Here is a 12,758-nt window from a genome sequence, read left to right as displayed (position 1 = left end):
GATGAGACAATGCATGCAAACCCCTCAGCACTGGGGAATATATGGTCAGCAAATGGCAGTTATCATTACTCTATGAATAAATAATAAGGAATGAAGAAGCAATAACACTGTATTACTGCTGGAATATACTTTGGTTATCTACATATGTCTACATCCAGGTCTGAGGAATTATATTCGGATACCAAAAAAATAGTATTTCTAACAAAAATAAAAGTGAGGTTTGGAAACCGTGGGAGGAAAAAGCATTTTTGGAAGGAAAAAATGATTTTAAAAATACTGTCTTCAATTAAATAAAATTTACTTTCTATTCAATTCTTTTCACTATTTTTCAATTAGACTTAAGCCTTTAGAGATTATAAAGTATTGTGTACAAAACAGCAAAAAGCATTCCTATACCTTGTATAATTAATTTTTAAAATCTGGGATTAGGGGGGCAGCCCGGGTGGCTCAGCGATTTAGTGCCGCCTTCAGCCCAGGGCCTGATCCTGGAGACCAGGGATCGAGTCCCACGTCGGGTTCCCTGCATGGAGCCTGCTTCTCCCTCTGCCTCTGTGTGTGTGTGTGTGCCTCTCATGAATAAATAAATAAAATCTTTTTTTAAAAAAATCTGGGATTAGGTTCTTGGGAGAGTGGAACAGGCTAAAACCACAAGATAAACATGGTTTCCCCTCTCTACTTAATATCTGATTCAACTATTAACTTTCTGTTCCAAAGAAACTTTTGCTCCAAAAGTTAATTGAGAAAAATCTCTTCCCCAATAACCACATAAGGTTTATTGTTTTGCACTGTTTCAATGATATTAGGCAGGTACAGGAGACATAAAGCCACCTATCTTCTCTTAAAGTTCTAGGGGGAAAATAAGAACAGGCCCAAAACCCAGGAACCGAAGATGACAGGACACTGGGACCCTGACTACAAGATGATTCAGAAAAGTTGGAAACAAAATCTTCTAACACAGGAAACAAGAATCTCATAACCAAAACACCAAAAGAGTTTAACTAATGCCTGACCACAAAGGTAGTCAATGAATATTTGCTACAAATCAGGAGAAGAATTATCTTAACTTTGAATCCTCAGAACCTAGCACAGTGCCTGGATCAAAGAATATTTGCTAAATCAAAGAACAAATGTATTTAATGATTGGTATAAAAGAGCTATTCTCCCCTCCTTTAAAAAACATTAAAATGGATGTGGGAGCTTTTAAATACTGGATATGCATAAAATAAAACAGATGAAAACCCACAGTTAATCTCCAAAACAAGAGAACCACAAGCAAATGCCCCCAGCTTGAGAACCTAGAACACCTCTGACTACTCATTCAAACTATATGCTCTACTTATCACCAATGCATTCTTATGGTCAACAACTAGAATCACCAGAAGTCAGCTGTACTTATACTCCCATTTCTTTTAGAATTATGGCAATATTCCTTATCCATGTTTGGATAGCAATAAATTTTGTTCTTGCAAACGTTAGACATTATGAACAAACCAAAATTCTTGTTCCTTAATTCTATGTAGGTAAGGGAGGATTGACTGAGCCCTCCACCTTCTGGAATTATTTCACCAGAAATCTAACTTCCTTTTCATAATGGAGCTCTAAACAACATCCTCAGAAAATGGCACTACTCTAAAAATACGTTATCAACATGTTCTGATTAGCGGCCAATCTAAGACTCCCTTCCACTGTAAAAAGAACCTAGCAATAGGATAATGAGGCAAAAGTAAGGACATCTTATGCAAATAAAATTATTTTGTAGAATTTTAAAGCTTCAAATTACAAGTGACTAGTTAATATAATCATCAACAATTTATGTTCATGTTTTGGTTGCTTTGTTTTGTCTTTAAGACATTAGGGTAAAGCTAATGAAATCATTTTGGCAAAATTCTGCAATAACCCATTCCTATCATGAGGATGGCAACAAGAAAAAGCAAGCACATACTTCTGGAGACTAGATTCAGACACATTTGATGAAAGACAGCTCCAAACTTCCCTTAAAAACAATCCCACTTTCCTGACACACAGGTTCACTTACCTCTCCCATCGCTCTTCCCTCCAGAGCAAGTGCTTGAAAATCATGATTCAGCTCATCCATAGAACGTACCTATCATTCAAAATAGAGAAGGGAAAAGTTTCAAGTTAGCATCTTGAATTTCACATCCACAGTAAACACAACTGAAAGGCTTTTCTAGGTTTGCTTTCAGATATTCACAAAGACAGTAACAATAATCATTAAGTCATTCACTTACCTTTAATTATCAGAGTTCAGAGCCAATGACCCCTGTTTTCTCCCCTCCCATTCCTTTTTTTAAAAAGGTGAAAAACACATAATCCAGAAGAAAAGGCATATTCCATCACAAGAGAATTATATTAACTTTCTCATACACTTTAATAAGTAAAAACCAAATGCTAAAGGGTAATAACATATCATGAACACAGCTACAGACTCAAAAGACCACAGTACTTGCCCCCAACTGCATATAGCAAGTAAAAACCAGGAATTTATTTGATCCAACCCAGTATTTCTTTAATAAACCTCAGGGAAAGGTGCTACAAACTATATAATGGAGTGCCCCAATGTTTCTCCATGTTGGAAGGTCTATGGGGCCCCTGGATCTCAATTCCAGGAGAAAAAAAACAGCAAATATTACAAGAATCCCTTCAAACTTCACCCATCATTAAATGTACTACCCAAATCATCACAATCTTTCCAGCCTTCAATTAACTCATATATTAACTCATCTCTAAGGTTATTTCTACAAAGTAAGGTTAGATCAAGGACGTAGTATGAAATAGTTAATTCAGGGCAGCCCCAGTGGTGTAATGGTTTAGCGCGGCTTGCAGCCCAGGGTGTGATCCTGGAGACCCTTGATCGAGTCCCACTAAGGCTCTCTGCATGGTGCCTGTTTCTCCTTCTGCCTGTGTCTCTGCCCCTCTCTCTGTGTCTCTATGAAGAAATAAATAAAATCTTTAAAGAAAAATAGTTAATTCAAAACAATCATAATTCAGGGCATCTGGGTGGCTCAGTCAGTTAAGCGTCGGCCTTCAGCTCAGGTCATGGATTGGGCCTGCTTTTCCCTCACCTCCTCGCTCGTGTTCTCTCTTGCTATCTCTGTTGTTATCTCTCTCTCAAATTTTTTTTCTAAAAAATCACAATTGGGATGCCTGGGTGGCTCAGGGTTGAGAACCTGCCCCTGCCTCAGGGCGTGATCCGCGGTCTCAGGATGGAGTCCAGCGTCGGGCTTCCTGCCTGAAGCCTGCTTCTCCCTCTGCCTACGTCTCTGCCTTTCTCTCTGTGTGTCTTTCATGAATAAATAAATAAAATCTTTTATAAATAAATAAATAATCATAATTCGAAAGCCTTGTGTTGTCCAATATTCTATTAGTCCCCTCAGTTATGAGAGGCAAGCCATCTCTGCTGCCTGAAGGCTACAGGACAGTCCCTGTTTATTCAAGAGGAAGGCACCTCTGCTTACCAGAGAAAGAAGGAGGCCAAGTGCCTGAAGCAAGAATCTCCCAAACCCCTTCATCTGACCATCATTACCCCCCACAGTTGGTGTACAACTGCAGGCTGTGAGTACATACAGAGCAGGTGAGGCTACAGCCAGGCAAGGAGAGGGAGAAGTACAGACAGCATGAGTCATAATACAGGTGGGAGAACGAATTCAATTTTATGAACAGGTTACCTATTTATCACCCAAAAATTTTAATTTGACTGAACTGACACCACATAAAAATACAGTTGCACTGTTGTTTTAAAACACGTTTCCAAACCCAGAGCTGATATATGCACAAAATGACACACTGTGTCACTAAAACAAAACAGCTTTTTTTTTTTAAGATTTTATTTATTTATTCATGAGAGACACAGACTGAAAGAGAGAGGCAGACACAGGCAGAGGGAGAAAGAAGCAGACTCCATGCAGGGAGCCTGATGCAAGACTCGATCCCAGGACTCAAGGATCACACCCTGGGCCAAAGGTAGGCACTAAACCACTGAGCCACCCAGGGATCCCCCTAAGACAAAACAGCTTTAAAATGCCTGCTAAAAATGTAAATTTATAAAATTTAAAATGAAGCTAAAATTCAGCCCTATAGGAACAAAGAGACATAGAGACAAAACTTTTTTATTGTGGTAAAACTGTTTCAAAGGGTTTTAAGATTTATTATTTATTCATGAGAGACATAGAGAGAAAAAGAGGGAGAGACATAGTCAGAGGGAGAAGTAGGCTCCATGCAGGGAGCCTGATCTGAGACTCATCCAAGGTCTCCAGGATCATGCCCTGGGCCGAAGGCAGGCACTTATCTGCTGAGCCACCAAGGCGTCCCTCAAAGGGCTTTGAAATAGAAGCTATGAACACATTACAAGGTGTTTCCATTATTTAGGTAAACACACTGTGAGTTCCTAAGCTATATGTAGTAAAGGTAAAAGGAGGAGAGGATGAGGCACAGGATGTTAGCTGGAAAACTACAAATGTCAGATGAAGTATTTTGAACCTTCAGGCCAGAGTTAACATTTACAAAGCATGTAAATCAAATGCACAAAGTTCTATATCTAGCTCTTTCTGTGGAATCTAATCATATGTTTAGCTAGAGCTAGGCATTTCTTGAAAATCCAAAAATCTACAAAGAGTTTTAACCAAATGTTGGAAATTGTATTCATATTTTCCAAGGAAAAAGTAAGAGTAGTAAGGGAAGTTACAGAACACGCAATATGCATATTTAGGTCATCATTATAAACATGTCACAGTGATTATCCCCATTTAAAAGATGAGAGGGGTGCCTGGGTGGCAAAGTTGGTTATGGAGCCAACTCTTGATTTTGGCTCAGGTCATGATCTCAGGGTTATGAGATCAAGCCCTGCATCAGGCTCCGTGATCAGTGGGGAATCTGCTCAAGATTTTTTCTCTCTCTCCCTCTCCTTCTGCCCCTCCCTTTACTCTCTTTCTCCTTCTAAAAATATATAAAATCTTTTTTAAAAAAATGAGAAAACTTGTGCCTCCAAGGAATGCCCTTCCCAACTATTGTTCTTAAGAGGAAGAGCATTTACATGGCACTGCCAGGGGCACCTGGGTGGCTCAAGCAGTTAAGCATCTGCCTTTAGCTCAAGTCATAATCCCAGGATGCTGGGATCCAGCCCCGCATTGGGCTCCCTGTTGAGTGGGGAGCCTGCTTCTCCTTCTCCCTCTGCCTCCTGCTTGTGCTCTCTGGCGCTCTCTCTGTTAAACAAATAAGTAAAATCTTAAAAAAAAAGAGAGAGAGAGAGAGAAAAGAAGAAAAGAAAGAAAAGAAAAGAAAAGAAAAGAAGAGAAGAGAAGAGAAGAGAAGAGAAGAGAAGAAAGAAGAGAAAAGAAGAGAAAAGAAGAGAAAAGAAGAGAAAAGAAGAGAAAAGAAGAGAAAAGAAGAGAAAGAAGAGAAAAGAAAAGAAAAGAAAAGAAAAGAAAAGAAAAGAAAAGAAAAAGGCACTGCCAGAATCTAAACCCAGGTCTTCCAATTCAAAATGCAACGTCCTTCCTATTTCACCAATCTGCCTCCAAGGCAGCCAAAGAAGTTTCCATCAGTAGATAAAACTGCCTTTTGTTTCTGTCTGGGCTTTGAGGAGTGTGCTCTCTTGGTCTTTTTGCCTTCACTTTCCACACTCTCCTCTCCTCAACTTCAAAGTGTGCCCATCCATCATTTCTGTCTCCACCGCCCCCCCCCCCCCACATTTCCTAATTTCCTAGCTTGCTCAAGTCTTCTCTCTCCCTCTCTGAAACCCTCTCTTCTCTTCCTCCAGCCCTCCCTCTTTCTGGGGGTCTCCCCATTCTACCTTCCCTACAGGATGAACCACTCTTCCTCTTCCCTGTGTACTACTCTCCTAACTCCTACAGACACTGAAGAGAAGGAGCCTCACTTTTCAAAGTTTGTTGTGCTAGTCCAGAAACTCCATTATAAACCAATTGCCCGGGATCCCTGGGTATCGCAGCGGTTTGGCGCCTGCCTTTGGCCCAGGGCGCGATCCTGGAGACCCGGGATCGAATCCCACATCGGGCTCCCGGTGCATGGAGCCTGCTTCTCCCTCTGCCTGTGTCTCTGCCTCTCTCTCTTTCTCTCTGTGTGACTATGATAAATAAATAAAAATTAAAAAAAAAATTTTTAAATTAAAAATAAAAAAAATAAACCAATTGCCCCCAGATGACTAGACCAGATAAGCCAAATCATTCTCACAAAAACGTTTTAACTAGTCAAGAACTTAACTGTTTATAACAGGAGGGGTCATCGACACCAGACCGCCTCTCCACACGAATTCTTCCTAAGAAACAAAACTAATGACCAGACGAAGATGCTCAGGAATCCAGAGAAATCAAAGAATGAAGAAATATTTTAGGCAGGTAATAAAGAAACCCTTTCTATCATTAAAGAGAAAAGGTGGCTATAAATTATCATCACAGTAAATGCTCCCATCACAACAGAATAATCTTTCCAGTTCTCATGCTCTACATGCCCATTCTCTACAATTTAATTTGAGTGCCAGGTTAATGTTAATTTCTAGCACTACTGGGACACCTGGGTAACTCAGCAGTTTGGCGCCTGCCTTCGGCCCAGGGCGTAATCCTGGGGACCCCGGATCGGGTCCCACGTCAGGCTCCCTGCATGGAGCCTGCTTCTTTCTCTCTGCTTGTGTCTCTGCCTCTCTCTCTGTATCTCTCATGAATAAATAAAATCTTTTTTAAAAAATAAAAATAAAATAAATTTAAAAAAATTTCTAGTACTACTTAAACTTAATTCCTTTTCCACTTTTGCTAAATGTCTGTAAGATGCCCTTCATTCCACTAACTGATCTTCCCTATCTCCTCTGGTTTCACCAATCTATTTCCTACTTTTCTTCTTTGGGCTATTTGCCAGTAACATGGAACTTTCTCATAACCTTCCAAGACTTTCTCTACTCCCCTCCCCACAAAGGCATCTTCTGCTCCCTTTATTAAAGAGGCAAAGTGAGATAAGCACTTTAGTGCCTGATCTACCTCTATATTCCTACTTTCATCCCACCATAGACTATCATCCATACACATTCCCCAGATCCCAGAACTTTCTTCTGTAAAGCCTCAACACCTGCCTCCTCCTCACAAGGACCCTGTCCTAACTAGAACTATAATTTAGCAAGTTAAGTTGAATGTTTTAGCACACAAGAAGTTATAGGATCAAAAGAGATAAATCCAGAACTATATATCACACTTGGAAAATTAAAAATTAAGCACCTTACGAATCTTTATTTTAAAGTATTTTTTTAAAGATTTTATTTATTTATTCATAGACAGAGAGAGAGGCAGAGGGAGAAGCAGGCTCCATGCAGGGAGCCCGATGCAGGACTCAATCCTGGGTCTCCAGAATCACACCCTGGGCTGCAGGCGGCGCCAAACCACTGTGCCACCAGAGCTGCCCCAAATCTTTATTTTAAAATAATCTCATTGTAAAATGCCTGCCCTTCCATCACCCCGAGAAGCCCTACTTACCATACCCAAAATCCTCTACGCTTATCAGAATCATCAGTGAATGATACACACATCACTGTTTCCTCATCTGTAAAACTGAGATAACATCAACTATTTTACCAGTTTGTTTTCCTGGTTAAATGAGACAAAAGTGTCCAATACTTAGTAGGCATTTAATCAACCTTATCCACCTCACACTTATTCTGTTTTAAGTTACTGAAACATCTCCACACATTCATCCTTTCTTTCCCACCTCCAGAGGGTAAATTTTAGTCATTCCTTTATTGGGGAGTGGGAGAGCTAGTTGTCTCTCCAGTTCAGCATTTCCATAATCAGTGTATTAGAAGTACCTAGATCTGGGACAACAGGGTGGCGCAGTGGGTTGAGCATTCAACTCTTGGTTTTAGCTCAGAATGAGATCTCAGGGTGGTGAGTCTGAGGGCCACCCATCCAAAATCAGGCTCCGGGCTCAGCAGGGAGTCTACTTGAAGATTCTCTCCCTCATCCCTCTCCTCACTCCCCCTTTAAAAAAAAAGTACCTAGATCATGCGAACATCTAAATTACTTTCTAGGGGATCCCTGGGTGGCGCAGCGGTTTGGCGCCTGCCTTTGGCCCAGGGCGCGATCCTGGAGACCCGGGATCGAATCCCACATCAGGCTCCCAGTGCATGGAGCCTGCTTCTCCCTCTGCCTGTGTCTCTGCCTCTCTCTCTCTCTCTCTCTCTCTCTCTCTCTGTGACTATCATAAAAAAAAAATTAAAAAAAAAATTAAAAAAAATAAATAAATAAATTACTTTCTAAACTTAGCAATTTAGCATTTCAAAGTGCATCCATTTCTCTCTCTTCTCAATTCCCAGCTAAAGCACCAATTCAAGGAACTTCCACTCTCCATTCTCATCCATTCAGGAAAAAAAAAAAAAAAAAAAAAAACCCACTGGCTCAAGCCCACATTCTTTTCGCTCTCATTTAAAAAAAATAAAATAAAATAAATAAATAAAATAAAATAAAATAAAATAAAATAAAATAAAATAAAATAAAATAAAATAAAATAAAATAAAATAAAATTCAGTAAAGTCCCTTCTACAATTCCTTCATTCCTGAACTTCCCAGGCCACTACAGTCTCCTGATTCTCCTCCTGCCTCACCATTTAGATGCTTATCTCTTTTGACAGCCAACATTGCACTCAAAGGGGGAAAAAGAAAGAAACTTAGGCACAAAGAAATCCAAATATTAGGAGTTCATGATCCAAATACTTCATAAATTACAATTTATCAGTTTTTCAAGCAGATATTATTGAACATTAAAAAAATCAAAGAACAAAATGAAGCAAATACCATAGTAGACCATGCAATCCAGAATAAAAGACCTAAAAAAGAAGCAATTTTGATAGCATTGTGGTTAGGTTCTTGACCTTACTTAGCTAGCTAGCATTCTTGTCCCTTAACTGCTCAGTGACTTTACAATGAATGCCCTTTACTTGAACCAGCTTGACCAGTTCTCTGTTGCCTGCAGAGAAGAACCAAACTCAGACACAACAGTATTACTGAGTTGATATTTATATAATCACACTGGAAGTTTATATTTTAATAAAGAGTAACTGAGAACCATATAGAGCACTTAGAAAGTAAAATTCAATAAATCAATACTTTCTGAATATTCTCTGTAATGGACATGTTTCAAGACACCTGCCTACAAAGGACAAGTTTATGATTCCCATCCCACCACCTCCGGCCACCAACAATTACCCTAAAAGCATTCCCCTAAATGGCCAAATCCCAAGTACCTAGTGAGAAATGATAAACTGACCTACTCAGGTTCCTCTCTCAGCATTTGGGCCAGATAACTATGGAGAGATAAAATGAAATTCCCTAAAGATCTGGCAGTTGGGGCTGTCATTTTGATTCAAGTATAACTTGGTGAATAAGCAGAAGACAAAGAGAAAACAAAGAATGTTGAAAAAAGCAGAGACAAGAGACTATGGAACCCCTATAGAAACAGAAAGCCACCCAGTGCTAAGGAGGCCCACATTTATATTCCCTATTCAAGGCGTCAGAGAGAATCCTTGGTGTTCTTTCATTTAACTGAATTTTTGCTAGCTTGAGACTAAAACTGCCTTTACTCAAATATTTGTTTCCTCAACTAGTGACTCTAAGCTGTCAGGGCCTTTTCTCCTCCACAATTACCTTTGTTTTCCTGGAGGATTTTTTACACAGGTAAGTCTAGATCGTGATGGTTCTGTTTCACTAACACAAATCCAGAATCATATATGCAGAAGAGCTGGTGCCAAGAACTATTACTGGAAGAAGATACCAGTGAGAAAAAAACGAGCAAAAGCAGGAGAAACCTAAGGAGCACCTGGCTGGCTCAGTCAGTAGAGCATGCAACTCTCGATCTTGGGGTTTTATGTTTGAGCCCCCATGCTAGGTGTAGAGATTACTTTTAAAAAATGAATAAATAAAATCTTAAAACAAAAAGGCAGAAAAAACTTGAGTGATAGACTATGTTAATGGAATGTAAGAATTAACCTAATTTGAATTTAACCATTAAGAGAAAGGGGCGCCTGTGTGGCTTCTGTCAATTAAGCATCTGACTCTAGGTTTTGGCTCAAGACATGTTCTCAAAGTCCTGAGACCAAGCATAGTGTCAGGCTCCAAGCTGGGTGTATAGCCTGCTTAAGATTCTCTCTCCTCTCTCCCTCTCCTCCCCCACCCTTCTCAAAGAAGGAAGGAAGGGAGGAAATTCAGGTACTCTAACAAAGGTACCGCGCCTTTGTAAAAAATAAATTTTTAAAAAGCAAAAAGCAATTAGATTTCTCAAATAAAATATAAACAAATCCTCATTCCTCTTGATTACTGGGGGAGGGGGAACCTACTCTTTCAGCCTAAGTAGATGTAAACCCTACTACATGACCTTATTTATAAATGTTTCCATTCTTATTTTTCCACTGTCATTAACAACACTAAATACTAGCATTTGCTGATTTTTAAGGCACTGTACTGCAAAACAGACACTATTCTTTCATTTTCTATATGAGAAAACCAAGGTTTGGTGAAGTAACTCGTGCAAAGTCCTACAGCAGATAAAGATCAGAAGTGGAATTCAAATTCCAGGGACACCTGGGTGGCTCAGTGGTTGAATGTCTACCTCCAGATCAGGGCGTGATCCTAGAGTCCTGGGATTGAGTCCCGCATTGGGCTCCTTGCATGGAGCCTGCTTCTCCCTCTGCCTCTCTCTATGTCTCTCATGAATAGACAAGTGGAATCTTTAAAAAAAAAAAAAAAAACAGAAAACAAATTCTGGTCTCTCTACCCTTTACAAGTTCTCTGTTTCTCTGTTCTCATCAGAGGCAAACACAAAAGCACATGTGGGTTGAACAGCTATTATTCCAGCAACCAATTACTACACTATTCTAATACTGCCTTCCATGATACACAAGGGGAAAATGAAGTCGCCACAGCAGCCAGAGTTAGACTGAACGTCTATTTCTTCACTATCATTAAAGATTGCTACTACTTTAGCAATTAAATATATTACAGTTACAGATTACCTAATGTGCCATTGGCTTTCTGCTAAGATGATTAACAGACCCACATAATAAACTACTATAATTAAGTTACCAAAACTGTTTTGCTACCAGACTACCAGAATATATACACCTCATGTAAATGTCAGCACCTCCCAGACATAAAAGAAAATAATTTAGAAAGTGAAAGGATGAACATATATTTTCAAAATCATTTCAGGATACTACTGACTTTTAAACACAAAAACCTCACAAGTGCTGGTTGTCAGTCTAATTTCACCAATCATGTTCAGGCTGCAATCCATATGAGGACCAGGCCACTTTACAGAAAGAAACTGTTAAATTGTTATGAAGGAAAAAAATTGTTGGGATCCCTGGGTGGCGCAGCGGTTTAGCGCCTGCCTTTGGCCTGGGGCATGATCCTGGAGACCCAGGATCGAATCCCACATCGGGCTCCCGGTGCATGGAGCCTGCTTCTCCCTCTGCCTGTGTCTCTGCCTCTGTGTGTGTGTGTGTGTGTGTGTGTGTGTGTGTGTGTGTGTGTGTGACTATCATAAATAAATTTAAAAAATTTTTTAAAAATTGTTATGGAAGAACCTAAAAAGTGTAAAACTTGAGATAATGATCAGGGGCGCCTAACTAGCCCAGTCAGAGCATGCAACTCTTGACTTCAGGGCAGAGATTACTTAAAAATAGAAAATCTTGAGGCACCTGGTGGCTCGGTCAGTTAAGCATCTGCCTTCCCTCAGGTCATAGTCTCAGGATCCTATGATGGAGACCCACAGCAAGGTCCCTACTGAGGGGTAGGGGAGTCTGCTTCTTCCTCTCCCTCAACCCCCCACCATGCCCACATTCTCTCACTTGCTCTCAAATAGATAAAAATCTTTTTAAAAAAAAAATAGAAAATCTTAAAAACTTAAGATGATGAACAATCTTATCTCTACTTGTCTATAAACTATCTACAGCCACATATTTGAATTGCATATTCCTGACCATCAAAAGAACAAATTTCAAAAACATAAAAGAGACTCCCATACCACTATACAGATTACATCAAAAAATGCTCATATGTGGGGTACGTGGATGGCTCAGTCAGTTAAGTGCCTGACTTCAGTTCAGGTCATGATCCTGGGTTCAACTGCTGCATAGGGTTCCCTGCTCAGCAAGGAGCCTCCTTCTGCTGCTCCCCTTGCCTGTGCTCCCCTTGCCTGTGCTCGCTTGCTCGCTCTGTCAAATAAATGAATAGAATCTTAAAAAAAAAAAAAAAAGTGTTTGCAATGGAAGACACACCAAAAAGTGTTCATTAGCAGTAAAAGGCTTCCTTCTAAAATACCAATCTCGAGAGGATGTATGGAAAAAATAAAGAGATAAATGAAGAATACCTGGTCCAAAAGTTCTTAAATTGGGTTGTGGCAAATGTGAAAGATCAGGAGCTTTCCAAAAAATGAAAATTTGGGGCTCCTGGGTAGCTCAGTCGGTTAAGTGTCTGCCTTCAGCTCAGGTCATGATCCCAGGGCCCAGGAATCAAGCCCCACATCAGAGCTCTCTGCTCAGCAGGAAACCTGCTTCTCCCTCTCCCTCTGCCAGCTGTTCCACCTGCTTGTGCTGTCAAATAAATAAGTAAACTCTTATTTAAAATTTTTTTTTGAAAGTTTAACGTTATTTGCCATCACTGGAATCAGGAACAATTTTACTGGCATAGTACTGGAATCTGTGTAAAGTAATGTGTAATGTGAAAGCACCAAATATTTGTCCACAATAA

At 39.9% G+C, this 12,758-nt stretch overlaps 1 protein-coding gene across 20 annotated transcripts in view; it reads right to left on the bottom strand.

Annotated features, from left to right (window-relative positions):
• The window catches only part of PUM1 (pumilio RNA binding family member 1), a 134,080-nt gene that overhangs the window by 85,380 nt on the left and 35,942 nt on the right, over window positions 1–12,758 (bottom strand). For all 20 annotated transcript variants that reach the window (XM_038531319.1, XM_038531321.1, XM_038531328.1 and 17 more), the window contains one exon: window positions 2,036–2,104. In XM_038531319.1, coding sequence (XP_038387247.1) covers window positions 2,036–2,104 — 69 coding nt within the window. The remainder of the gene's footprint in view (window positions 1–2,035; window positions 2,105–12,758) is intronic.

This window comes from Canis lupus, chromosome 2 (genome assembly GCF_011100685.1).
Source record: "Canis lupus familiaris isolate Mischka breed German Shepherd chromosome 2, alternate assembly UU_Cfam_GSD_1.0, whole genome shotgun sequence".
NCBI classification, from domain to species: Eukaryota; Metazoa; Chordata; class Mammalia; order Carnivora; family Canidae; genus Canis; species Canis lupus.
The sequence above is the reverse complement of the archived record's forward strand: the minus strand, read 5'-3'. Positions and strand labels throughout refer to the sequence as shown.